The 27,124-nt window shown below is 40.3% G+C and overlaps 2 protein-coding genes across 6 annotated transcripts in view; one reads left to right on the top strand and one right to left on the bottom strand.

The window, feature by feature from the left end:
* Positions 1-17,126, bottom strand: part of trappc9 (trafficking protein particle complex subunit 9) — a 147,476-nt gene extending 130,350 nt beyond the window's left edge. Inside the window, exons 1-10 of one of the 4 annotated variants that reach the window (XM_077548869.1) lie at positions 17,052-17,126; positions 15,427-16,024; positions 14,424-14,454; positions 13,869-14,014; positions 12,033-12,158; positions 9,608-9,634; positions 8,662-8,783; positions 7,819-7,944; positions 7,387-7,603; positions 354-497 (exon numbers count right to left, since the gene is read on the bottom strand). In XM_077548869.1, coding sequence (XP_077404995.1) covers positions 354-497; positions 7,387-7,603; positions 7,819-7,944; positions 8,662-8,783; positions 9,608-9,634; positions 12,033-12,158; positions 13,869-14,014; positions 14,424-14,454; positions 15,427-16,009 — 1,522 coding nt within the window. In that variant the 5' untranslated portion in view covers positions 16,010-16,024; positions 17,052-17,126. Of the gene's footprint in view, positions 1-353; positions 498-7,386; positions 7,604-7,818; positions 7,945-8,661; positions 8,784-9,607; positions 9,635-12,032; positions 12,159-13,868; positions 14,015-14,423; positions 14,455-15,425; positions 16,025-17,051 lie in introns of all 4 variants that reach the window. The other 3 variants (XM_077548871.1, XM_077548870.1, XM_077548872.1) reach the window with 3 other exon arrangements.
* Positions 17,127-18,230: 1,104 nt separating this feature from the next.
* Positions 18,231-26,760, top strand: LOC144037311 (sodium-dependent neutral amino acid transporter B(0)AT3-like). 2 transcript variants are annotated; one of them, XM_077548690.1, is made up of 13 exons: positions 18,231-18,314; positions 18,848-18,959; positions 19,052-19,211; positions 19,376-19,516; positions 20,552-20,683; positions 20,865-21,046; positions 21,116-21,226; positions 21,297-21,409; positions 23,373-23,658; positions 23,736-23,940; positions 24,009-24,168; positions 25,235-25,397; positions 25,479-26,760. In XM_077548690.1, the coding sequence occupies exons 2-13, from the start codon at positions 18,915-18,917 to the stop codon at positions 25,665-25,667; spliced, it is 1,887 nt and encodes a 628-aa protein (XP_077404816.1). In that variant the 5' UTR covers positions 18,231-18,314; positions 18,848-18,914; the 3' UTR covers positions 25,668-26,760. The 2 variants fall into 2 exon arrangements, with proteins under 2 accessions (XP_077404816.1, XP_077404815.1); XM_077548689.1 differs by having other exon boundaries at positions 18,257-18,319.
* The last annotated feature ends 364 nt before the right edge of the window (positions 26,761-27,124 follow it).

The following is a 27,124-nucleotide window of genomic DNA, read 5'->3' as shown; positions in this document are numbered from 1 at the left end:
CCATTCACATGCTCGGCGGCCAAGCGAGGATTACAGGGGGCCTCTATTGTGTGGCCAGAAGATTGTCTAGCTCACGCTGCTTTGGTAAAAGCTCAAACTGGCGCAGGATTTCTGGTCAGAGCACAATGTTGCACTTGGTCCAAAAAGGAGGTGGCTTTGTTGTGCGGCGCACACTAATGAGCACAATGCTGCTATCACCAAAGGCCAGGGTGGCTGTTTCTAAATGTTTGGGTTGTCTTTAAGCCAGGGTATAAGAAGCACCTCACAGGGTTTAAATACAACATGTAATCTAGGGGCAACACGGCGGGCGTTTTTCTAACTTTTCTCTCTCACTCCCCGTGTGGTCCACCGACCTTGATCGGACAGGAAGTCCAGCATGGTCTGCAGCAGGAAGGACAGGTGGCGTACAGAGAGGCCCGGGTTACCCATGCGGCGGGAGGCGTACACCAGCTCGTGCAGGAGACGCATTTGAACGGCGGCCCAGCCTCGGTGAGTGCCTGCGTTGAGAGATCACAAGCGGAAAAGTAAGCATCTAATGTTGAAGGTGTGATCACCGTTCGGGAAATATGCGCAATGTTGGGCGACAAAAATACACATTTTGTATCTCTTTGACTGCCAAAAACGTTAAATAACGTTTAGTAAAATCCTATGGAGGAGTGCCAAAGACGTTAAAATACGTTTTTTTTCCAAAACAGAGGTGAAACTAACCATTTTCTATTGTTGATTACTGAAAAACGGAATAAGGTAGAAACAAACTTTTTTTTTCTGATGAAAGATGAGAGTCCAATCTTTCATTTGGTAGTATGTGTGTTTCCATAGTCCAAACACATAATTTTCTGTGGACCTTGAAATATCAGTCAAAAATGCTTAAATCGGCTGGCACCCACGGCATCCCTTTTCTGAAAACGTCTGGCAGTCAAAGAGTTAAGAAAGACCCTGAAAAATGAATTCAAAGATTTGTTTGCGAATGCATTGCACAGACTGTAGAACACAATTGCGACACTCGGTGTAAGTCCACTGGCGTAGCCACTTTAGAGTGCCTCATTGTTGGCTGTGAGTGCACGCATGAAAAATAAAACAAAAAATAAATAAATAAATAGTTAAAACAAAACATTATTTTTATTTATTTTTAAAAAAAGAAAAATGCATTAAAAAAATATATATTTTTTTAAAACAAAAAAAACAATGAAAGCGCAAAAAGCAAAGTCTTAATGATTGATGTGTCATAATGTATACTGTGGATGGGGCTTATTAAGTCATGGCTTCACCCGCCAGCCCTTTCAGATGTTGTGATCTAGTAAGTTCCATGTTGAAGGCCGCTGTAATACTACGCCCGAAAGGGAAAATAAATGAAGAAAAAAAGGGGGGAGGGGGGGGGGGGTTGTTAATGAAAAAAAAATATTTTTTTAACCTAACCCTTTTTATCTTGCAAGCTGGCAAATACACTTGGGCTTTGGTCTAACAGGGTCGCTTTAGAGTGCCTCAATGTCAGCCAAGAGTGCACGTACATCTTGGAAAGTAGAAGAGGATGGCTTGAATTTTCACGATTTTAAAGCCATATTTTATACTTTTTTAATCATTCAAATTTGGCAGGATTGTTAACAACACTTTTCTCTGTGGCGTGTCAAATAAAAATAAAAATACATTTATTTGTGCTTTACAGGCTCTTTAAAGTGTACAGATTCTGGAAATCTTTACTACTTTCATTGTAAGTAGTGAGCTACTTTTCCTCATTAAGTTGAATTTAAAAGAACCTTTCCAGCCCAAAAAGTTTTGTTTTGTAAAATTGAAAACGTAATAAGAAATAAACTGCATTTTATGAGTATGATCTCATTTTCGAAGCAGTAATGGAAGGATTTCCAAATGCGATTTCTTTTCTTTTCTTGTGTGACATCCGGGTGAAAGAGTGTTATTTGTCGAGCTGGTTCACGACTCCGAAGTGCTCCTTCAGCGTGGTACCGCCACAGCCAGTGACACCCTAAAAGCATACCAGCCTGAAACCAAGCATTACATAACACCCTCAGCAGCCCCCCTACGAGATTGCCTGCTTCACTCGCAGCTGTCCGCTGTTGACTCACCGAGTGGGAAAAAGAAGCCAGGGGAAAAGGATGTGGCGGGGTTGGGGGGGGGGGGCTGACAGCGACCGCAGCGGAGAGCCGGGCGAATATTCGCAAAACAATCTCGCTGGAACACGACTTGCAATAATGTCCAATCACATCCGAGATGCTTTTTAGTTGTCAGCGGGGTTTTTTTTTTCCCCCCCCTGAAGTTTATTCCTTCTGGCTTGTGCTGCTTCCTGTACAAGCGCTAAATGCAATTCCTTCACGAGCGATGTTATCAATTGTGAATCTGCGCACATGAAGCGGCCTACAAATAAATGAGCTGACTTCCATCTGTCGGACTGCCGCCTGCCCCAAAAATGTCTTGAAGTGGTGCTTTCAGACTGGGGAGTATCTATTAAGTGCGCCATTAAGGAAAAAAATAATAGGAAAAAAAGGGAATTGTCAGATGAAACTGTTGGGAGGGGGGGGGGGGGGGGTACTGAGAAGGGTGAGCTGAGCTGACTGGGGATTTTAGCACGGTCTTGAGCTACTTAAAAAGACATTAGTGCCACATCGCCGTCGAGCGCATCCGCCTCATTAGAATGCATCACCGAGTGTGCCGCTTGACAAACGTACATCGCATCCCCACTGCCTGAAGGCAGACACTGTTTCACACAAGTGCACAGTCACACTTGGTCCCCCACATAAGGAACAATCCTAATTAGGACCCGTTCCAACCTTGACACCTGCACATAAACCCATGTGTCTGTATTATATTGCTAAAATGACTGCATTATTTGACGAGATCCATTAAGGGCCTCTTTTCATTGCACTTTGATTTGGATCGACACCAAAATTTGATGGGTTCTTACTTGGCCCATGCGCACCATTTGTCATTTTAATCAATAGGCTAGAAGTTGAACGTTTCAAAATTGGCCCAAGAAACTAAGATACGGTGGAACCGAATATGCCGGAAGTCAGTTGAACATCTGAAGAAAGAGAGACACAATGAACCTCTCAAGTTGATTGTTCCAAAAGAAACAGTGGAACCTCTGAAGATCAACGCCACAAAAGTGACCCAAGAAACAGGGACACAATGAATGAAAGCTCCACAGTTGAAAGTCCCAAAAGTGACCCAAGAAAAGGGGATACGGTGGAACCTCAGAACCTGGGACACAGTGGAACCTCTGAAGTTGACCGTCGCAGAAGTGATTCAAGTAACAGGATCCAGGGAAGCTCCTAAGTTGAGTGTTCCAAAACTGACCCAAGAAACTAGGATACAGTGAAACCTCAGAAGTTGAACATACCAAAACTGACCCAAGAAACAGAGACACAGTGGAACCTTCTCAAATTGATTGTCCCAAAAGTGACACAAGAGATGGGAAACAGTGGACCCACTTTACTCGTCCTAAAATTGACCCAAGGAAAGGAGATACAGTGGAGCCTCTGAAGCTAAACGTCCTAAAACGGACCCAAGAAACAGAGACGCAATGAACCTCTCAAGTTGATTGTTCCACAAGAAACACAAGAAACAGTGGAACCTCTGAAGATCAACGCCACAAAAGTGACCCAAGAAACAGGGACACAATGAATGAAAGCTCCACAGTTGAAAGTCCCAAAAGTGACCCAAGAAAAGGGGATACGGTGGAACCTCAGAACCTGGGACACAGTGGAACCTCTGAAGTTGACCGTCGCAGAAGTGATTCAAGTAACAGGATCCAGGGAAGCTCCTAAGTTGAGTGTTCCAAAACTGACCCAAGAAACTAGGATACAGTGAAACCTCAGAAGTTGAACATACCAAAACTGACCCAAGAAACAGAGACACAGTGGAACCTTCTCAAATTGATTGTCCCAAAAGTGACACAAGAGATGGGAAACAGTGGACCCACTTTACTCGTCCTAAAATTGACCCAAGGAAAGGAGATACAGTGGAGCCTCTGAAGCTAAACGTCCTAAAACGGACCCAAGAAACAGAGACGCAATGAACCTCTCAAGTTGATTGTTCCACAAGAAACACAAGAAACAGTGGAACCTCTGAAGATCAACGCCACAAAAGTGACCCAAGAAACAGGGACACAATGAATGAAAGCTCCACAGTTGAAAGTCCCAAAAGTGACCCAAGAACAGGGGATACGGTGGAACATCAGAACCTGGGACACAGTAGAACCTCTGAAGTTGACCGTCCCAGAAGTGATTCAAGTAACAGGATCCAGGGAACCTCCTAAGTTGAGTGTTCCAAAATTGACCCAAGAAACTAGGATACAGTGAAACCTCAGAAGTTGAACATACCAAAATTGACCCAAGAAACAGAGACACAGTGGAACCTTCTCAAGTTGATTGTCCCAAAAGTGACACAAGAGACGGGGAAACAGTGGACCCGCTTTACTCGTCCTAAAATTGACCCAAGGAAAGGAGATACAGTGGAGCCTCTTAAGCTAAACGTCCTAAAACGGACCCAAGAAACAGACGCAATAAACCTCTCAAGTTGATTGTTCCACAAGAAACAGTGGAACCTCTGAAGATCAACGCCACAAAAGTGACCCAAGAAACAGGGACACAATGAATGGAAGCTCCACAGTTGAAAGTCCCAAAAGTGACCCAAGAACAGGGGATACGGTGGAACATCAGAACCTGGGACACAGTGGAACCTCTGAAGTTGACCGTCGCAGAAGTGATTCAAGTAACAGGATCCAGGGAAGCTCCTAAGTTGAGTGTTCCAAAACTGACCCAAGAAACTAGGATACAGTGAAACCTCAGAAGTTGAACATACCAAAACTGACCCAAGAAACAGAGACACAGTGGAACCTTCTCAAATTGATTGTCCCAAAAGTGACACAAGAGATGGGAAACAGTGGACCCACTTTACTCGTCCTAAAATTGACCCAAGGAAAGGAGATACAGTGGAGCCTCTGAAGCTAAACGTCCTAAAACGGACCCAAGAAACAGAGACGCAATGAACCTCTCAAGTTGATTGTTCCACAAGAAACACAAGAAACAGTGGAACCTCTGAAGATCAATGCCACAAAAGTGACCCAAGAAACAGGGACACAATGAATGAAAGCTCCACAGTTGAAAGTCCCAAAAGTGACCCAAGAAAAGGGGATACGGTGGAACATCAGAACCTGGGACACAGTAGAACCTCTGAAGTTGACCGTCCCAGGAGTGATTTAAGAAACAGGATCGAGGGAACCTCTGCAGTTGAGGGTTCCAAAATTGACCCAAGAAACTAGGATACAGTGAAACCTCAGATGCAGGGACACGTGTGATGCACTTCTGAAGTTGAACAGCCTAAATGGTGGTGGGGACACAATAGAACCTTCACACCTGAATGGCCAAAAAGTGATATATTGAAACCTCAGAAGTTGGGACACAGTGGAACCCCAAAAGTTGAACATTACAAAATTGACCCAAGAAACTGTGATACAATAAAACCACAGAAACGGGGGCACCTCTTAAGTAGAGTGTCCCAAAAGTGGCCCAAGAAACAGAGACACAGAAGAACCCCTAAAGTTGGAATGTCCTGAAAGTTTCTATTGATTTCATTCATGCACTATTCAAATAATAAATCAGGATTTATTCACCAGTTACTCTGTACTGAAGTAATTGTTCAATGACTACTTAAGTAATTATTTGAAGGACTACTTGCTACTATTTCTTTAGCTGTATTATTATAAAGTAACAATACACTATTTAGCTAATTTCCCCAGCTCTGCTACAAAAACGGATTATGCTCTACTTGCGACTTCTATTGTATTTATAAAAAGAAGGCATAATAATACAGCCATACTGCTTAGTTGTGTGATTTTTATTATGGTAGTAAAAGCTACGTGACCACATTAACTGACTCATTCAAACCTGCAGCTTGTTGCTATTGAGCGCATAAAAAGGGCAAACGAGGCGAGCCATTGTAAGAGACCGATCCTCTTCCTGCGTCTCTTAAATAGCGATCATGGGAGATAACACGGACGTCCCTGAGCCCTTGTGTTTCCATCTTTTATGCGGCGAGCGCTCAAAAGGCTGTGGAGTGGCTGCGAAGAGCCGAGGGGTTGAGAGTCTCCCCAGCCGAGAGGCCTGCCGCCGAGGCCCGACAAAAGCAGACCGGCTCTCTTTTTTTTTTTCAAGGGTTTGCTTGAATGCAGAAAAGCCTCAAGAGGCACTCCTGGAAAGACGACGAAAACCCGAGTATGTGATGCGAGATGGCCTTTGTCTGGTAAAACAATACCAATAACTAAATGATCAAACGTAAAGAGGGGCTTGTTATGGAAAATAGATTTTTTTTTTAATTGCTTGTACACAGTTTTGCTAAATTGGCACAAAACAAGCGGTTATAAAATAATACATAAGACCAATGACTTGGAAGCTAAACTAGGGCGGTCATGTTCACGCAACGGTCAGACAAACGGGAAAAGGTAAGCAGAGCTGCATTGAGAGATGCAGGTGGTAGGAGTGCAATAGTTCAAGAACAACCCTAACTATAATAAAGTGTTGGATATAAAACAACACATTATAATTATAAGGGATGGGTGAATACTGACAGCTGCCGATACCAGTATCAGCAGCCATCTTGTGACCGTTACACAATCATGAACTAGAAATTAGAAGAATAGAAAATTGCCATTCATGTCATAAATTGGTTTCTATAGATCTTTCTTTAAGAATATCTGTCATTGTTTTTTTGGGGAAAATTGTATGTGTCACAAGTACATGTGGTATCAGTACTTGGTATCGGTGACTACTGGAGTTGAGTGCAGGTATTGGTTTGAAAAAAAAAAAGTTGTATCGAGCATCCCTAATTGAAATTAGAATGCATTTTTAAGGCTTACACTATAAAATACTTGCGTTTTAAGGCTGACACTAAAAAATGATCTCCAATTCACCTACAGCGGGTTTGGTGTGGAACGTAACTTCCACAAAGAACCGAAATTGCTGTATTTGACATACGCAACATGCTTTGGTGAACTGTTGTAAATGCACATTAATTCCCCTTTTTTGTCACTTGTTTTTAACATCACAATAACTATGCATGTCTGTCTTTTATTTGACTCTTGAACAAAACATTTTTTTTTTACTTGACCACAAGTATAAAAAGTAAAGAAAGTATGAGACTTATTTCTTTATTATTGTCCTCGATTTGAACAATCTCAAGATAAGCCCTTGATGTAACGATATTCAATCTACACTGTTATCTTCTCATATTCAATAAACAGCCTGTGATTAAGCAGCCAATCTGTTCCGAGTCTGACTCACTGGCTGTAATTTTTCAAACATAATATACGGATAAAGGCGAGTTAACAAACCGTTAAAATCATCCTTTCTTCCCCTCCTACCATGTGTTCCGAACTACCTTTATTGAAGTCCTTGGGGTCGAGGGAAAGGCTGTATCCGGGCAGCGTCTCCAGCAGCAGCTTGTAGCAGGCCCTCCAGCCGGGCTCCGGGATGGTGGGGGCCACGCACTGCATGGCGGCCACGCGCTTGAAAAAGGCCGACTTGCGGCGAAATCCGATCAGTTCGTACAACTCCGACAGGATGCTGTAGCGCTGGATCTTCTCCTCCTCGGACAGCTGGGGAGGAGCGTCAAGATAGGGTAGACAAGATGGTGGCGCTTGTGCGTGACACTTTTGCCATACTTGGAGTAAACAAGCCATCTGAACCATCCGAGTTTGGTTTAAACTAACAATAAAGGCAATGGAAATCACTTACAAATGATTCTCCAAAATCACGAATAATCCGGTTACCGTAAATAGGAAAAGCTTTCAGTCCCACAAAGATGGCGTACCTGTCCCAGGTTGATGTAAACGGCATTCTGCAGGAATTCTGAAGCCTCTCTGGCCCTCTTCTGGATGGCCAGCACTCGCACCGCCTTCACGCAGGCCTCGAGCTCAATCACGCCCGCATTCTTATACTAAAAAGTGGAGGAGGTTGATGAAATATAAAATTTATTTGCACACCTGCTCTCACATGCCAATAACACATCAAGTCCCTTCTCGGAACGTCTGTGGCGCACAAGTGGAACGACAAACTTGCTCAAGTCGGATTTTTTTTTTTTTCACTTCCTGTGAGTTCCTGCTGTTTCCACTCAGACTAGAAATTTGATTTAGCTTGCCATCCATTAATTTACCTCCACTTCCACACTCATTGTCTGCTTATTAAAATTCAATTAATAACTGAATAGCTGTGTAATTTCATTGTGAACGATCCATCTACAGGTGTGGAGGGGGGGGAGGTAGAAAAAAAAAAAAGCCAATTATAATAATGAAGATAAAGCTCTGGGCCCTCAACAGGCAATGAGCCTATTCAGCTCTCAGTAAGCTCTGAGGGATGGGCATGTGTTACGAGCCCATTCTTATGTATGTTGTGTTTTAATACATCTTGGAAGTATGGAAAATGCTGACTCATAAATTTTGATTCCCAGAGACTAAACCTGCTCCTGTGCTTGTTAACCCCCCCCCCCCCATGGTCCAAGTGAGTAATAAACAGCAACAATTCAAGCTATTGTCCTCAAACTCAGTCCCAGCAAGCTAATACTGCCCCCTGGTGCTTTGGATGCGTATCACAAGTCCGACTTGACACTTTATTCATGGCTTGCTTTTATGAATTCATTGAAAAATGTTTGAACTACCTTCCCATAGTAGGAGATTGCCTCTTTGTACTTCTCGATAATATCCTCCGGGCTCAGGCAGTTCTTAGCCCGTCCGATCTCGGCGCTGGTGTCGGCGCTGATGCCGTTGGCCGTGAGGGCGCCTGCACTCACGGAAATAGGAAGAGGAGCTGATTAGTGTGGGACGGGAGGCGGCACGGCACGGTCTGCTGCCAGGCTGATGAAATGGGGGAAAAGGAAGTCAGCAGAAGGGACTTGACTCCGCTGCTCGATGCGTGAATAATCCACAAATGCAAACAAAACACTCAGGCCAGCTGTGCAGAATGTGTGCGGCATATCTAATTTGTGATCAGGATGCTTGGTTAAACTTGCACTTTATGTGATTTAATACAAAAGGAAGACTTTGCATTTCTTTAGCCAGCTAGATTCAGAACTGTCAAGAGCAATGTTGCATATGCAATTATCTCCCAAAAATGTGTTTGTTAAGCAAGCCACTCCGATGTCATTGTAACGAAAACAACTAATTTGCATAAGACGGCCCACACACAGTTTCTCCGCCCCTGACTTGGCAGCTAGGCCGAGGGAAGATCTGACTCTTCCGAGTGACAAACGACAAGAGAAGAGCTATCATGTCAAAGCCAAAAAGCTAAGCAAAGCAGCCATGTTGGACGCACAGGTAAGTGGCACGTACACAACGCGGATCCACCATACTTAATTGGCGAGTGAAATTTGCGGAAAATTGGGTTCACGGGGCAAATAGTCTAATAATGGCCAGAAATTTAAATTCACAAGAATAAGAAACACATTTTAAGAACAGCATGAGGAAAAAAAATGGTGAACTCATTTGCGCCAGCGATGGCAATAATTAAATTAATAACACAAATTTGAGGAATTAGGGTGCTAAATATTTGGGATGAAGGATGAAAACATGCAACTAGAAGAGGCTACGTTGGGTTAGAAGCCATACCTGGGTCAATGAGAACCTCCTGAGCCCCTACAGAGAGAAAGAATGCAGGTTGACACACAGAGAAATGTTAGCAGCGTTAGTCCCGACACACCACTCAATGAGTTTGCACTGCTCTGTTATAAACTCCAATTTTTACTTTTTCCAACACCTGTGGTTAGTTCCATATTCTTACAAATATGTATATACTACTCCCAAAGGTGCTTGAGTATGAACAAGTGGTTTTCAAAGCATGAGCACAGAGGACTCGGAGCAGCTTGAGGGGGAAAAAAAGAAGGGAAATATTGCTAAGCTAACTTTAGCCACACTTCAAAGGCAAAATGAGATGAGCCCTTATTAAGATTCTCAGAGGTGAAGCTCAACGTTTCACATTTTTAAAAAAAACACCTCGACATTTCTGTTCAGGGAAAATAGAAGTGAAAAGGTAAAGGAATAAAAAATAATTAGTAACGTGCCACTCTCTGTCCACTAAAAATGACCTCAAGCTGCTCAGGGGTCAGGCAATGACTAATCGCAGCTCATCTGTATTCTGCGTTTGGACATGTGACGTTCGCAGCTGAGCGCTGTTATTGCTCGTTAACCAAAGCCCTGAGCAACTGTGATGTCATTTTCAGTTGACAAGCAAGTGACAAAACGGCCGCCCCCAGAGATAGATAAAAACAAGTGGATTTGGCTGATTCATTCATATTCCACAATCACAATATTAATCAGAATACTGTGATTAGACTAGTGGGGCTGGGTGGAACAGCTCACTGATATGAATTAAAAAAAATAAAAAATAAACATTGCATTTCTCTGCTTAATTCAAATGAAACAAGTGAGGGCCCATAGAAAATACCTGTATTATTGTAAAGAAAATTTTGGACCTCTTTAGACAAGGACTGGGCAAACTTTTTTTTTTTTTAAATGTGTATTTAAAACTGTTTATTTTAGTAATAATCATTATTCTTGTTTGTATTTTTATAATTTATTTACTGTATATTCCTTTGAATGATTAATATAAGCAAAAATGTTAAACATACTAAATTGTTTATTTTACTAATACATTTTTATTTCATCAATGGCAATATATCAATTAAGCAGATAAATTATTTTTTTTATTAAAATAATGTAGTCACTTGACCCGTGCGGATTCAAGTTTTCAAATATATTTTAATATTTTGGGGGGCTTTTTTTTTTTTAGGTTTTGCTGGATTTTTGTCCCCATTTTCCAACAGTTAGTGGAAAAGGTATACTGTACTGAATGTATACACACACCAATTGCATTTCAACGGGCGTCAGGTATACTCGGAATTTCGCTATTCGTGGGTTTACCTGTCCTCTCCTCCACTTAATTAAATTATGAAACTGCGTGGTGGTCCAGATTTAAAAAAGCGAAAACCTTGCGCTCCCCTGCTTTATACTGTATCCCAAAAATCCCTTAAAAACAAATTATCTGGTCAAATTGGTTAAAGACAGGTCAATAAAAATAAGACTTTTTTTTTTTAATAGGTTTTAGGTGAACTAAAGAATACACACTCACACACACATACAAAATGAAAAAAATTAAAATTAAAAAATAATAATAAAAAAATGTAAAAAAGAGAGCAATGATGATGACATGTCAAATCGGTAAAATTACCAATTGAACAATACTGAGCTCTCCAGAAAAAATAAATAAATGAATAAAATAAAATAAAATAAAATAAAACAAAATAAAACAAAATAAAATAAAATAAAATAAAATAAAATAAAATAAAATAAAATAAAATAAAATAAAGACGTGATGTGTCAAAACTCCATCTTTGTAAAAAAAAAAAAAAAACACTTTATTAGTCTCCTTAATCAGGCAATGGACATGCTGCAAACACACGGGCCAGAAATCACGCTCGTTCTCCTATGGCCATGCACTCATATCTAATCAGCCAATTATGTGGCAGGGAGTACACGCAGCGACGCAAACATGATCTAAAAGCATCAGATGGGAGGCAAGGGACGGCAACAACAAAAAAAATAAATAAAATAAAAAGATTGAAGCGATTGTGATGCTGGCAGGGCTCGTCGTGGCCGTGCCAGCAAAGGCCGCTTGCCAAAAATCGGATCTGCTGTGATTGAGGTCGACAAAAACCAGACCTCTCTGACTGAGTCCTAATTATTAAAAGTGAATGAGGAACACTCGGCCCTTCATGATGAGCTCACTGAAAAGCGTAGCATGGGGAATAGACTTCACAAAGGCGGATTTCAAAATGCGACAGGGTTGACGTGAATTGGAACGCGACACCATTTTAACTGCGTGTTAATAAATGGAGTGGATTTAGATCACATAAAAAAAAAAATGTGGTCCAAACATACAGAAGTAACCATATTTTGAAAGCCATTTCACACAGAGAATATTGAATTTAAAGTATATTGAATCTCATGTAAATCAAACAGCAGTGAATGGTCTCACCTGGTCTGTGACGTTTCCCCGCATCAGCTGGCTGCGAGATATTTGCCTTGTGCATGAGCGTCCTCCCCGCCGTGCCTCCGGGATAGTGGAATATGACAGATGCCGAACACAGACCCTCCAACGCGGCTGGACAACAACAATAAAAACAATTAGATGGACATATGGAAAATTTGATTTTTTTTGTTTTTTCTTGTATACAAATTGACTATAATGTTTTGTGAGGTGCCCCTTTCTGAAAAATGTCATGATGACTTACAGTGACAGGCTGAACAAATGCTTTTCCACTGAGTGGGTGAAGGTAATAATCAACCTGTCCATCATTAGTTAAGTGGGAAGTATATACAATTATTTGTTTATTACTCTAATAATGCATGGACAGTAAAGAGTGTTTTTTTTTTTAAAATGGTTGAGTAATGCCTTCAGTTTGTCATCATATACTCGTACAAATATGTGTAATAGTGAATGTATTTTTTTTTACCAAGTGTTTAAAATTTTATACTCATGTACATGTTATTTGTACATAAAATTAAAATTATTAGGGCTGGGTTTTAAAAATCGAATCATCGATATTGAAGCGATTTTCCTTTTCGAGCCATGAATCGATTATTTTAATATCTCTGTTTCTTATGAATTAATCAGATTTTTTTGTGTCTTATTTACTGTTTTCTTGAAATGTACTCTTCACATGAATTTAAAAGTATCTTCTTACATTTATGAAAGACCTGACAAATTGCACTTTTTAATTTATATTTACAATTATTGAATTAAAAAAAATAACAGTTACTGTCTCTGCAAAATTAATTGTGGAATTCAATGTTTGTGGAGTTTTGTATCATGCCGTTAATATTTAAGAAGAATTGATGTTTCAATATCAGATTAAATCGAATCGCCCAAAAAATCTAAATCGATCTGAACTCTTTTGAATCGATGAGAATGGAAATATTTGTTCCCATATTTTTGTCACAGACTTAATTAAATGTGCAAGGCAAATATTTCCTGTTAAAAGGGTCACAAACTGCTTCTTTTTATTCAAATTTTGCATTTTTATGTTTTGTCATGAAATTAACTAAAAAAAATAAAAAATTTACTAAAAAAAAACAGCCCATTTGCAAAGCTAAATTGATTTTTTTTTTTTTTTTTGCAATTTTGAGACCGTTTATTATGTAGATCTTAAACTAAGTACACTGTGGTGCAAAATTACTCATATGATCAATATTTAATACACTTTAAACCTTACAATCTCCTTGTCAAAGCTATCTTGAGCCGTAACCTTTCCGGTTTTCGAGCATAGCTGCTGTCTTACTTTATCTCTAAACTCATTACTTGTAATACGACTTTGCTGTTCATAGCTAAAGGAGAGCATGCTAGTGTTTTCCCGCTCAACGCCATGCGAGTTGCATCGTAGTGAAACCGTTCATTCCCATGACCGCCATTATCCAATATAAGACTAATATACCGTGTTTTAAAGATGTGTAAATTATCTTAGTGAAATTAACATTTCTGCAAATGTGAATTCTCGCATCCACCATTACCTAATATACGAATAATATAAATGTGTAAATTATCTTCGCAACTGTGGAATCCCATGTCCGCCATTATTGCATATCAGACTATTATACAGCTTACAGTCCTTGTGCTACTAATTACAGTGATTCAGTTTAATCTTGCAGTGTTCTGCTTGTTTGCTTCGAATCATACTTTGTCAACAACACCCCCCCCCCCCAAAAAAAAATCCCATACCGGTCAAACTTTGAATTTCTAGGTGTGTACCGACTTGAGGTCACAAACATAACACCTTGCGCCAGTCCTCGGAGTCGTGCCGTGTCGCAGACTCACCCCCCAACCAGAGGAAGTCATTAACGCCCCTGAGCAACTCCACCGCCATGTGGTAGTGAACCAGGGCGTCCTGCAGCATGCCCGCTTGGAGACACAAGTCGCCGACGTGTTTCCTCATGCGTCCCTGGCAGCGCTTCTTATAATGCCTGAAGAGAAATGGAAATTTTGAACAGGCATCACTAGGACAGCCTAAACGATACATCCCCCACCCCACCCAAATTATTATTTTTTTTTTTGCTACAGCTGGATTTCTGCTGGGTACCAGGAGAGGAGATGATATGTACTGAGTGGGTGGGTGGAGGGGGTTTGGGGGGGGGTTGATGGGGGTGGGGTCACAGGCAAAGAACAACAAGGAGCTTTTTGTAGTTCTTTGCTGCCATCTATAGGCAATTAGAAGCTTTTCGGGTTTGAGGGGGTCAATTACTCCGTTTTTCACTATTCACAGCAAGGCTCGGGGAACACTATACTGTAATTGAAACGTATACAGTTATGTACGTGTTTACATGTGATTTGGGGATCAACACGGGATACAGCGAGGGGAGTCTGATGTCTCACCTTTTCGCACCCAACAATAAACTCACAGGACAGTATGAAAGAAAAGAAGAAAAAAAAAGGCAGAACAAAATAAAGCAAGGTGAACAAACAGAAATGAAGATGGAGGACAAAGAAATCCTTTGAACATTTTCTTTCATTAAAAGAAAAATCAAAAGATGCGAGGGCTACTTCGACATTATTTACATGTATTTCATTCAACACGTTTTTTTTCATATACATTTGAAAAGTTTTGTTGGCGGTTCTTGAATGCGCCTCACGCGCAAAGTGAAACTAAAAGTTGCGTCGAGTCTACTTTTCTGTTCCAATTTTGCTAAACGGTATTTCCCTAACATTTATGACTGTGTAAATGCCAAAAAGAGTTAAATGACCCACGTGTGATGACACATCAGTTTATTTAGCCGAGTACGCTAGCTAATACGAATGCTGAGCCTCTTGATTGTTATGAAGAATTAAATAAGTGAATACAATCGTTACATGTATCATTGGCTTACGATTGTGTTCCCGGATACATTGTGTTGATGTTTTATGATCATTTCCATTTTAAGATGTCCGTTTGAGCTAATGTGGGATTTAGGCTAGTTATGCTAGCTAGCTAGCGATCTTCAGATGGGCCTCATGTGAAGGTGGTTTGGAATTGTGATGAATGATTTAACTACAAAATAGGGCTGGGCAATAAATCAAATGAATTTGATGAGTTCATCATATCAAAAATTGGATTTTATAATTAGCTAAATAAATCTAACTCTCTTTAAATAAATACTTGTTGGGTTTATTAGATTGATTAAAATGATCAGAATAATCATCGAGAATGACTGGAGAAAAAAAAAAAAATTTTTTTAATTTAAGATTTTATTTGTACATGGTGTTGATGCTTTATGATCATCTCAGTTCTAAGTGTTTTGGTGCCATCTTGTGGCATCGATAAGAAATTGCTGCTAAAAAAAATGGGCAGCAAATGGTCCCAGGGCTCTAGTTTGGACATTTCTACAAAGTTCCACTCACCTGCTGTCAGTGTCCAAACCCACAAAGTCCTTCTTCTCAAAGGGCACACAGAGCAGCGGGATCTTATCACCCGACTTGTCGGTGGCACGGTCCAACCGTTTGGACTCCAAAACGATAAATATGGACTCCACAAAGTCCTCCACCCTCTTCTCCACATCGGAGCAATCTTCAAAGCTGGGATAGAAGGCCACGTCCGTCCTCTGCTGCTCGGCGATGTCCCCCTGCAGCCCGAACACCAGCAACCTAGAGTCGTACAGCGTGGAGCCGTACACTTCCTTCTTGGCGTGGAAGTGCTCGGCCGTCAGAGGCCAGTCTTTGGAGGAGCCGCAGGTGGTGACGGCCACCAGGCCCACCACCTTGCGGTGCGTCTGGAAGTCGCCCCACTCGTTGTTTTCCGACAAGTAGTGGTGGCGGTAGCGGATGTAGAGGAGCCGCTGGGAGTCCCGGATGGTCACTTGACTCACGCTGGCAATGCGCTTGTAGATCTTGAAGAACTGGTCCTCGGGCACGTTGCCCACAGGCTGGACCACCACCAGAACAGACTGGTGGTCTTCGGCACATTGCAGGTAGTCGGGGACACTCATTTTCCCATGTGGTTCCTTCGGGCAAACGTAAAGAAGAAGTATATTGAAAATGTGACTTTTCTCTTCTAACATTTTTTCTTTTAATATTATGACTAATCTTGAAATTCGGTCTGGAAAATAGACCACTGACAACGTCTTCCATAAAAAAAAAAAAAAATCCCTCTTCTTGTATTACTGGCTGCCCTAGTGTAACATAAATTAAAGTTAGTATAAGTAGTAGTACTCTCGTAAAATTGGAACTTTAATCTCAAAAAATATTACATTTTATTTTGAAAATCTCCCATTTTAATTTGTAATGTTTTATTGAGAAAATCCATGATTTTTTTTTAAATCTAGAAAACACAGAACTTTTTTGTTGTTCATGTTTTACCATTCACGAATATTAACCCATTTTCTCAAAAATGTATGACCAATCAATGTCGTATAGTGGCTTTTTAGTATTGAACTGTATTCCATTTTTTTCTTGACAAAATGTTTTTTCTTCAATAACAAATTACTTTTAAAAATAATTCTCAAAAATGTTTTTTCTGAAAATATTACTTAATTTTGCTTGGCTTTAAAAAGAGCTTTCCTCGTTAATTATTTCTATTTTAATCTAAAATAAATTGGATGTTGTTTTACTAAAAAAAAAAATATATATATATATATATATATATATATATATATATATATATAAAATTATTATTCATGTTTCGTGTATCTGAACAAAACCAGATCCTGCAGGCAAGCAATCTGGATGCATGACTGCACTGACAGAGCACTGACATTTAGCAGAATCTACTAAAAACTAACACACTTGATGAGTTTACGTTTAGATGTTAAAAGTACACATTAGTATTTAATTCAAGCGGACACAACGTTATTATACATGTCCATTGACAGCTCTCTTGTAGCTTAGCCAATTAGCTAGTGCACGATAGTCGACTTATAACACCTCCAGGAGCAATACAACGAACGGGTAATCATAGCACACATGATCATAAATATATATTTCCATTTGCACCCGATTGACTTAATCACATTTATTTGTGCGTCGCCTTACCTTCTCAGCAAGCTGTCAAACGTTGCAGCTTCCTCTTTGGGTTCACGGGTTAGCGACGGAAGAACAACAATATAGATTCTTGCTTTCAAAATAAAGGAATTAAAAACAAGTATTGTTTCGTTTCGTTACACTACGAGTAAAAACTATAAGAAACCCTTAAATAAAATATAATGGCAGCAGTTAATATCAAAATAGAGCGAGATGAAAGCGCACTCAAACGAACGTTATAATGTTACTTTTATTTTGAATACGCATTGATTCACTCCATGTTGCATCCAGAACAATGATCCGTGTAACTACGAATGTCGGAACCTAAATTTAAAAAAAATCTCCAGTCTCAGGGGATGTTCATTCAGTGGTTTAATTTTGACACAATAATTGTAAATGGCAACTTTCTAACTTTAAGAAACACTAAAAGAAATGAAGATAAATGTGGTAACAGTTATATTTTCAAAACAAGAGGGGGGCATTACATAGGGCTAAAATCTGGACCAAGAACAAACAACATGGCAAGGTTGTTAAAAGGCAAGACAGAACATTAAAAAAAAAAAAAAATCTTTAAAACATAAAGCTAATCTGACAAAAGCAAATCAGAGAAAGTTGGAGCCAGAATGATGTATCACTCATTAAAGCCATGCCTCTGGAGCCAGGGGTGATGCAACAAATTACTAGTGGTGTGCTGAAAGCCGTTGTTGTTTTTCAACTAAAGAAAAATGTATAAACCTAGTCATACGCACATTTGCCAGCAACATATCCACGTGAAATTCATAGGCATATACCATAATACATTTATGAATCATATCCTCATACTCACATATACAATTTTCGTTACATTCATACCGACACATACAAAGAAATTACAGCATATGTACAATTTTAACAGATCATAACTGATTTAAGTCGTTTTTTTCAACTTTGCTTTTAAACATTTTTTTTCAAATTCAGCAAGTGACTGACATCGTTTCAGATCAGTTCCAAAATCATTCCACAAATTAACACCTTTTACAGAAAGATTTGTCATCAATAACTACTCCAAGAAATGTATTATTTTCTATTTCAATTGAATTGACCATAACTTTGACCTGTTGTGTGGTTTGTCATTGATGAAAAGAACCACCCAAAAGAAAATGTGATCTTTGTGATGTCATATTAAAGACAAAAGGGTTCAAAGGTATAGAAGAAGAAGGGTTCAATATGTAATACATACAGTCTGGTTGGGCAGTTTACTTAGAAGACATTTAGTGTGAAAGTGCCTTCCTAAAGGTGAGGTGAGTTTCTCTCCGCTCTTCGAGTTCTCGCTCCCAAGCTAGTTTTAATATGTAAAAGTCATATTAAATGTAAATTGTTTTACATATGTTCAATACTATTGCTTTAATTCTAATCTGTTTGGCACAAGTTACGCCTAGACTTTTTAAATATTTCAAACAAACCAAAAAAATAGTTATGCAGATTTAACACAATGATTTTTATGTGGCGAGTTTGATTTCAGCATCTAAAATTGTTGCAATAAATAAATAAAATTGGCCCAAAAATATATTGGATGTCTGTCTTGCCTTTTGTGTTTGGAGTAAATAGTCAATTCAATCTAAAATTGCAAAAACAATTGATTTGATTTATATTTTATATAAAATATTTTTGTTTGTTTTTTTTATGTCACATGGGAAAGTGACATGAAAGGCTTTTAAGAGAAACATACTGGTATTCTGAATTCTCACTTTCAAGAGGGTGTGTGTGTGTATAATTGTCACGCTGACTTTGCATAACGCAAAATTGAAGAAATGTGATTCTTTTCGCAGACATATTATCTTCCTGGTGGCCATTAAAAAACAGTACTCTTGAAATCGCATACCCTGAGAAGTCGGGATGTTTTGCAAAAATACAGCGGGCGAGAAATTCTCCAGCATCGAGGTGAGAGACAAGGAAGAAATAGTCACACTCAAAATGTGTTGCACTATTACCACATCATTTGCGATCTTGCGCTATATTTTTTTTCCCTCCAGCTCAACATGGTCAAAAATGTTGAGTTAGACGAGCAGACCGGGGAGGGGGACGAAGTCAAGTGGGACAACAAGGTGCAGTACCTGCTGACCATCATTGGCTTTGCAGTCGGACTTGGAAATATATGGCGCTTTCCCTTCCTGTGCCAAACTTACGGAGGAGGTGAGATGTCAACCTTTAGCCTGTTTTGAAAACAATTGAGGGTCTCGGACATACTTTGGTCAAAATACAAACAATCTACTTACAATCCATTCCGTTTTTGAAGGTTCTGACATTGACATAGTAGGTCAAGTAAAACTCTTAACAAGTGTTTCCTGAATTGTCAGGGGCTTTCCTCATCCCGTACGGAATATCGCTGGTGTTTGAGGGTCTCCCCTTGCTCTACCTGGAGTTGGCGATTGGACAGAAACTCCGCAAGGGAAGCATCGGAGTGTGGAAGGAGATCTCACCCTTTATGGGTGGAGTTGGTGGGCGACCTGAGACTATTGTGATCCTTTAGTGTCGAGTAGGGATGCACGATAATGCTACTTTCAACCGATAAACCGATCATTTAAAAAGTGTCGATAACCAATAAGTAAGCCGATAATTGTTTGCAAAAACATAATAGCCATTAGGGCTGGGAATCTTTGACTGTCTCACATTTCAATTTGATTCCGATTTTTGGGTCTGCGATTCGATTCAGAATTGATTTTAGATAAATAAAATGATTGACACTGATTTCTGCTTTAATTTATAGATATGCGAAGAATTGATCATGATCTACTGCAGTCTGACTCGCTAATGTTAATTAGCGCGCTACTCGTGGCACTTTTATCACTCATAAGAACGACTATTCATTCAAAACGCTTTAGGAATGTATAGAGAAGCATCTTAACATACTACACTGCAAAAAAAAACTTATTGGAATAACTTGATCACGACTTTTTGCTTCTATGTGGCTACAACTGTATCTACAGTGTATCAGAATGAGCGGAACCACACTGCCCCTAAGTGGCCAAATCGTGTACAACATGAACAGTGCTCCCAATAAAGGCACACACAAACAAGGGCAAGACAGTATAAAATAATTTAAATAAAATTGATTTTGGGACATTTAAAATCGATTTGAAATCATACTAAATGAGAATCGATTTTTGGCACACCCCTAATAGTCATGTTTAAAAAAAATACAACAAAAAACGCGTGGGTAACATTTTCTGAAGACAAAGTAAAGAAAGCCTACATTGGCGATGTTGCCATGATGCATCTTCTGTCAACACGAGGTCCGTTGTGCGCATTATGACGACACAAATATGCGACACTACCGTAGGAGATGGGAGGGGTTGAGGAGTCGGGCACAACTTGAGCCACAACCACAACAGATGGACCAACGCGGCAAGTCTCTTATTGTCGGCAGACTTCTGTATTATCTGGTGATGTCAAATTGGTCGATAAGTACCGATAATTAACGTGCATCCCTAGTGTCAAGTAGATGTGGTGGCTACTTGTTTTCTTCTTTACAGGAATTTGCTCCATGATGATATCTTTCCTGGTCAGCCTGTTCTACAACTCGGTCCTGGCTTGGGTGCTGTGGTACTTCTACAACTCGTTCAAAAACCCTCTGCCATGGAGCCAGTGTCCGGCGAATGACACAAGTAATGATAAATCACACTGTAGTCCTTAGATACCATGACTGAGAAAGCCACATACGGATTGGGCAGTTAACGTCGGGTGGCAGCAATGGCCTTTCTCAAGAACGTTAGCATTAGCATTAGCAGAATGAATCACAACATTGCAATTGTCTAAATGATCATACTCGGTCATTGCTCCATGCAGACTTGACTCTAGAATGTACGAAAAGCACCCCGGTCAACTTCTTCTGGTACCGGAAGACCCTCAACATCACTCCTGACATTGAGACCAGCGGTTCTCCGCAGTGGTGGTTGGTGGTCTGCCTGGCCTGTGCCTGGTTTTTAATCTTTATCTGTTTCATCAGAGGGATCAAGTCCATGGGAAAGGTCCGTGTTTGGCTAGAAATCCCGACCGGTTTGTCTCAACTTTGCGGTTACATTTGGCTTTGTTTACAGGCTGTTTACGTGACAACCACTTTGCCCTACGTGGTTCTGACCATTTTCTTGGGTCGTGCCCTCACCTTGCCGGGAGCCATAGATGGACTGGTGTATCTCTTCACGCCTGACGTGAGTTATTGGCAGACGCTTCAGCGTGACGGATCTCAACTCAACAGTCTGATGTACATTTTTTTTCCAGTGGGAGGTGCTGAAGAACCCTCACGTGTGGCTTGATGCCGCAACGCAAATCTTCTTCTCGCTCTCGGTGGCCTTCGGAGGTCTGATAGCGTTTTCCAGCTACAACAATCAGCAGTAAGAACTTTTAAATCAGGGGTCTCAAACTCAACGTCTGTGGGGTTCACTAGAGATGGGTCTGGGCCACTTCAAGAATCCTGCAAAAAAAATGGGCAGGGGTCCCGCCCGCGCCGACGCAAAGTCCGCGCCACCTCGTCAACGTCAACGTCGCGCCCAGCCCAGCTTCGCACCCCAGCCCGACCATCCCCAGCCCTTAGAGCCAATCCTTGTCCCGAAGTTACGGATCTGACTTGTCGACTTCCCTTACCCGCCAGAGGCCGTTCCCCTTGGGAGACCTGCTGCGGATTTGGGTACGGCCTGGCGCGAGATTTACACACCCTCTCCCACGGATTTTCAAGTGCCGGTGGGGGCTCACCGGACGCGGCCGGAACCGCCACGCTTTCCAGGGCGCGGGCCCCTATGGGTTCAAGTATCGAGAAAAAGTAGATTGAAGCCAGTTTTCTCAATCTTTATTAGTAACAGTTCAGAACAATAACGGTTCTTCAGAATGGTGACCCGGTCTTGGTCCAATCCTGTTCCTCAGCTCCCTGGTACTTTGCATACTTCTTAGCATGTCTAGTCGAGTAAAGTCGGATTTCTTGAGCACAACTTTCTCCGTGCATTCAAAACATGTCTGTGCTCAACAACAACTAAGAAGTCCATCTCCTATTTTTCTTGAAATTAGATGTTGTTAGAAGACTCTCTTTGAACTTATGTTCATGCCTTATGGTTATGTACTCCGGTTATGTATTTCTGGACTAAAGTCTTAGAAAAACTTTCCGCTATTTTGGACTGTAGGATACCTTTATCTCCAAACTTGTGTTTGCTCGGTGACCTAACAACAACTGACTTACCACATAAACAATTTCAATCTACACTTGTAGCCCTTACTATCGCAAAAAAAACAATTCTTGTTAACTGGAAAAATAAACAACCTCTGAATATCGACCAATGGTCTAACCTCCTCATAAATCACATTTTAATGGAAAAAATATCTGCCTCAGATAAAAACCAAATATCAAAATTTATTGAAACATGGTCTACGTATATAGAATTTTTTAACCTAATTCTGGTTACTTAATTCTGCCTGTTAGCGAGAGCCACCACATCGTGATAACTTACATTGATGCTTCTGCATTTGGCAATTTATTATTATATTATATTATTAGTATGGGATTTTTGTTTTATAGGTTTTAGGTGAACTAATGAATACACACGCACGCACATACAAAAAAAAAAATATATATATATATACATATAAAAAAAAAATTAAAAAAAAAAAATCTCTGTCTTCCGCGTGTTCGTTGTTGTTCGGGTAGAGAGAACGTTGATTTTCTGAATACAGACTGGAGATCGGTGAACAGGTCCTTCGAAGGATTTATTTTACAGAATATTCTGGACACAAGCAAGTTTACAGACAAATGGCTGCAGTTCCTCTCCCAAGTGTGTAGTTACAGCGGTCTCACAGCATTCTTATACTATCTTGAACCCCCCCCCCCAGGAAACAGCCCCTAGTCCTGATTTCAATACACATGACGACAGCCGGATGTAGATAAGACTTTTTACACTTTTACAGCATATCAGCCAATACACATTGACTTCAACCCCAGACACTGGCCCATTGATGTGGAAATACACTCACCAAGCTCTACTGAGGAAATGAAAACAGTTATAACTAAATCTGGGCAGAAGACTCAACAATGTTCTCATCGCCAACCTTTATCTTCGCGCAAGGGTTCGAATAAGACATGACGGACTGGGTGACAGGATAACTTTTCCTTCCACTTGGTGCTACTTCAGAATTATATTTCGCTTTGAAATTATGCCCATGGCAATGACACAGAAGGGGGAAAAAAAGCCAACTTGGGGGCCGCAAAATATCCAGCAAATGGCCCCCATGATGCGAGTTTGAGACCACTGTTGTACCCAAAGTCGTCTTCAAATAGTTTGTGTCATTTTGCTGTTCTTGTGTGCATCTTAGCAACAACTGTGAGAATGACGCTCTTTTGGTGGGATTAATAAACAGTGGCACGTCCCTATACGCATCCATCGCCATCTTCTCCATCCTGGGCTTTAAAGCCAACAACGACTTGGAAAACTGTCAGGATGATTACGTAAAGATGGCCATGGAAATTGCCCAACAGCACAACTTCGAGATTCCCGGCGAGGATGTAAAATACAACTGGTTGGTCGAGTACCTGAACACGACATATCCACAGGTGACAGCATCACTGCAAGAGTGTAAGCTAAGCACCTTCCTTGACCAGGTAATGGAGTTCTGGGGGAAAAAAACTCTTTGGATTGATGTCTGCCTGTTAGCAATGTTTTGAACGTTCCCCTCTAGAGTGCGTCTGGAACTGGTCTGGCTTTTATCACGTTCACCCAAGCGGTGCTGGAGATGCCGTACTCGCAGTTGTGGGCGGTCTTGTTTTTCCTGATGCTCTTCAGCTTGGGCCTATCTTCCATGTTTGGCACCCTAGAGGGGGTCCTCAACCCCATCCGGGAGCTCAAGCTGGTGCCAAAGTGGGTCTCTGTGGAATTATGGACAGGTACTTGTAAATAAATGAGAACGTTGCGCTAAAGTGAGTGGATGTGAAAGATTTTTTGTTGTTTGCAGGGATTGTCTGCTTGACCGCCTTTGGGTTTTCTCTCCTCTTCACCTTGGGTTCTGGGAACTACTGGGTTGAGGTGTTCAACACTTACGTGGGATCCATCCCCCTCCTCATTGTTGCATTTTTCGAAGTTATCGGAGTGTCGTATATCCACGGAATTAAAAGGTACTCATTTCTTCAACTTGTGATAACTCAAGTATGTCGTTGCCATTTTATAATGTCGAAAATATTCTCAATTTTTTCTTGTAAATTCGTGAGATTTTTCTCGCAAATTTGACACTTTATAATGATGAAAATATTCAAGTTTTTTTTCTTGTAAATTTGTGAGATTTTTCTCGGGAATTTGCCACTATATAATATCGAAAATATTTGTTTTTTTTCTTGTAAATTTGTGGGACTTTTCTCGCAAATTTGACACTTTATAATGTTGAAAATATGCACGTTTTTTCTTGTAAATTTGTGAGATTTTTCCCGCATATTTGCCACTTAATAATGTCAAAAATATTCGTTTTTTTTCTTGTAAATTTGTGAGATTTTTCTCGCAAATTTGCCACTACAATGTCAAAAATATTCAAGGTTTTTTTCTTGTAAATTTGTGAGATCTTTCTCGGGAATTTGCCACTATATAATATCGAAAATATTCGTTTTTTTTCTTGTAAATTTGTGAGACTTTTCTCGCAAATTTGACACTTTATAATGTTGAAAATATGCACGTTTTTTCTTGTAAATTTGTGAGATTTTTCCCGCATATTTGCCACTTAATAATGTCAAAAATATTCAAGTTTTTTTTCTTGTAAATTTGTGAGACTTTTCTCGCAAATTTGACACTTTATAATGTTGAAAATATGCATGTTTTTTCTTGTAAATTTGGGAGATTTTTCTTGCAAATTTGCCACTACAATGTCAAAAATATTCAAGGTTTTTTTCTTGTAAATTTGAGATTTTTTCCCGCATATTTGGCACTTTATAATGTCAAAAATATTCACGTTTTTTTCTTGTAAATTCGTGAGATTTTTCTCGCAAATTTGCCACTATATAATATCGAAAATATTCAAGTTTTTTTTCTTGTAAATTTGTGAGATTTTTCTCGCAAATTTGCCACTATATAATATCGAAAATATTCAAAAAATTTTTCTTGTAAATTTGTGAGACTTTTCTCGCAAATTTGACACTTTATAATGTTGAAAATATGCACGTTTTTTCTTGTAAATAAATCTTCTCTTTCCTCAAGGTTCAGTAACGACATTTTTTTAATGACCGGGAAGACTCCCAATCTGTACTGGAAAATTTGTTGGACTGTCGTCAGTCCTTTGATGCTCCTGGCGGTATTGATTGCGTTTGTGGCACTCGAGGCAAAGAACCCTCCCCAATTCGGCACGTGGAACCCCGATTACGTAAGTAAAATGTACATTTCTCACTATCAATACATTCATCTTGACTCAAATGTTAAAATGTTTGCCGTGTGTGTCCCCCAGGAACTATTTCCCCAAACTCAGGCCAAGCCCTACCCAGGCTGGGTGGTTGCCATCAGCGTATTACTTTGTGCGTTGCCCGTGATTGCCATCCCAATCGTGGCTTTGTACCACTGCTTCAAGAAAACCGCCTGCCGCCTTAACATCAACCCGTACAGGGGTGCGTTGGAGAATTCCGTGCAGGAGCAGTAGCAAGAAATGTAGCACGAAGAATGAGACTGGATGTTTTTTTGCATTCATGGTTTCAATGTGTGCTACTAGTCGGGCTTACACAAGTACAGTTCAGTTGTATTTCACTTTTTAGTGACTTGCAATGATATTTCATTCTTCAACCCAAAAATCGTCATTATAATAATGTGTTGTATGTGCCCTCACAAGTCTGCATTTGAAATATGAATTAAGCAGGAAAATCCACCCGTTTTTATCTTTCTCAGCGGGCGGCCATTTTGTCTACTGAAAATGTCATCACAGTTGCTCATGGCTCAGGCGACGACTAATCGCAGCTCGGCTAGAAAACAGGTTGAGCCGCGATCGTTCATTACCTGAGTCAATAGTAACGGATGTCATTTTCAAATCGAGTGAGATTAGAAGAAGTGGATTTTGGAACTCAAAATTCCACAAAGGTAATCGGTAAAGGTACATATTAAGTTTTTGGGTTGTGTTAGTGGAATATGAGCGAAGCAGCAAAATCAACCTGTTTCAAATCCTTCTCAGGGGGCGGCCATTTTGCCACCACAGTTGAGCAGGAAACCAGCAATCATGGCTCACCTGTTCTCTGAAGCCGAGCTGTGATTGGTTGTTACCTGAGCAACTGTGATGTCAATAGCAAGTGTCAAAATGGCCGCCCCCCCCAACCTGAGATGGATTTTGCTGCTTAACTCATATTCCACAAACACAATCAGAATGTTTAGACTAGTGGGAGCCCATACAACATTAAAAAGGACATTTTGAGCAATCTGATTTTTTTAGGTAGTACTTGGTATAAAGGATTTACAACCGACAGCATGCACATCCAATCTGAAGCAAAAAGACATTGACAGCAAATTCTTTGTATATAGACGACATTCGACCCAACTCGTCAGCTGCTGTCATTTCCACGACTTCCCGTGGAAAGATACCACGGGAAAAATACCAAAGTGTAAATCAAAGTCCAGATCACGCACACACAGTATGTAGTAAAGTAGCTGGCCGGTTTTCAACTAGCCATCTTTATTGATCTAGCGGCTGGTTTACTGGTAGTGTTTTATGACAAGTGGATCATCATTAAAAGAGCTTTTGTGTCATGTATTGACTCTGGGTTGCTGAGTTGAGAAGGTACATGAAAATATCTGACCAAAGTTGTGATCACGTTTTCTGATGCATCCTTGCCAAGAGCCAGAGGACGATAAATGCCTCTTGACCAGATTTGGCAAGACTTTTTCACAATCTTAATTGACATATGGAATATATAATGTAAAAACCGTATTGTGCTAACGCTGGGTTAAATCTTTATCTGCAAAGAAAACCCGCAAGTAACCACGTCTGCTCGAAACTGAACAAATTGTCTCGTACACAAAGTTACAGCTGATAAAAGAATGGAAAGAGCTGATGGCCCAAAATGGCCGCTTGCTTTTGACGCGTTCCATCCAGAATAGTTTCTCCCAAATGCG

Source organism: Vanacampus margaritifer, chromosome 17 (genome assembly GCF_051991255.1).
Source record: "Vanacampus margaritifer isolate UIUO_Vmar chromosome 17, RoL_Vmar_1.0, whole genome shotgun sequence".
Lineage (NCBI taxonomy): Eukaryota > Metazoa > Chordata > Actinopteri > Syngnathiformes > Syngnathidae > Vanacampus > Vanacampus margaritifer.
This window is presented reverse-complemented; position numbering and strand designations above follow the sequence as displayed.

Bases quoted from the DNA above. Each gene is read 5' to 3' on its own strand.
- LOC144037311 (XM_077548690.1), top strand. From the start codon at position 18,915: ATGTTTTGCAAAAATACAGCGGGCGAGAAATTCTCCAGCATCGAG. The intron at 18,960-19,051 runs GTGAGAGACAAG...TTTTCCCTCCAG, and splicing joins AGAAATTCTCCAGCATCGAG to CTCAACATGGTCAAAAATGT. The intron at 19,212-19,375 runs GTGAGATGTCAA...CTGAATTGTCAG, and splicing joins GTGCCAAACTTACGGAGGAG to GGGCTTTCCTCATCCCGTAC.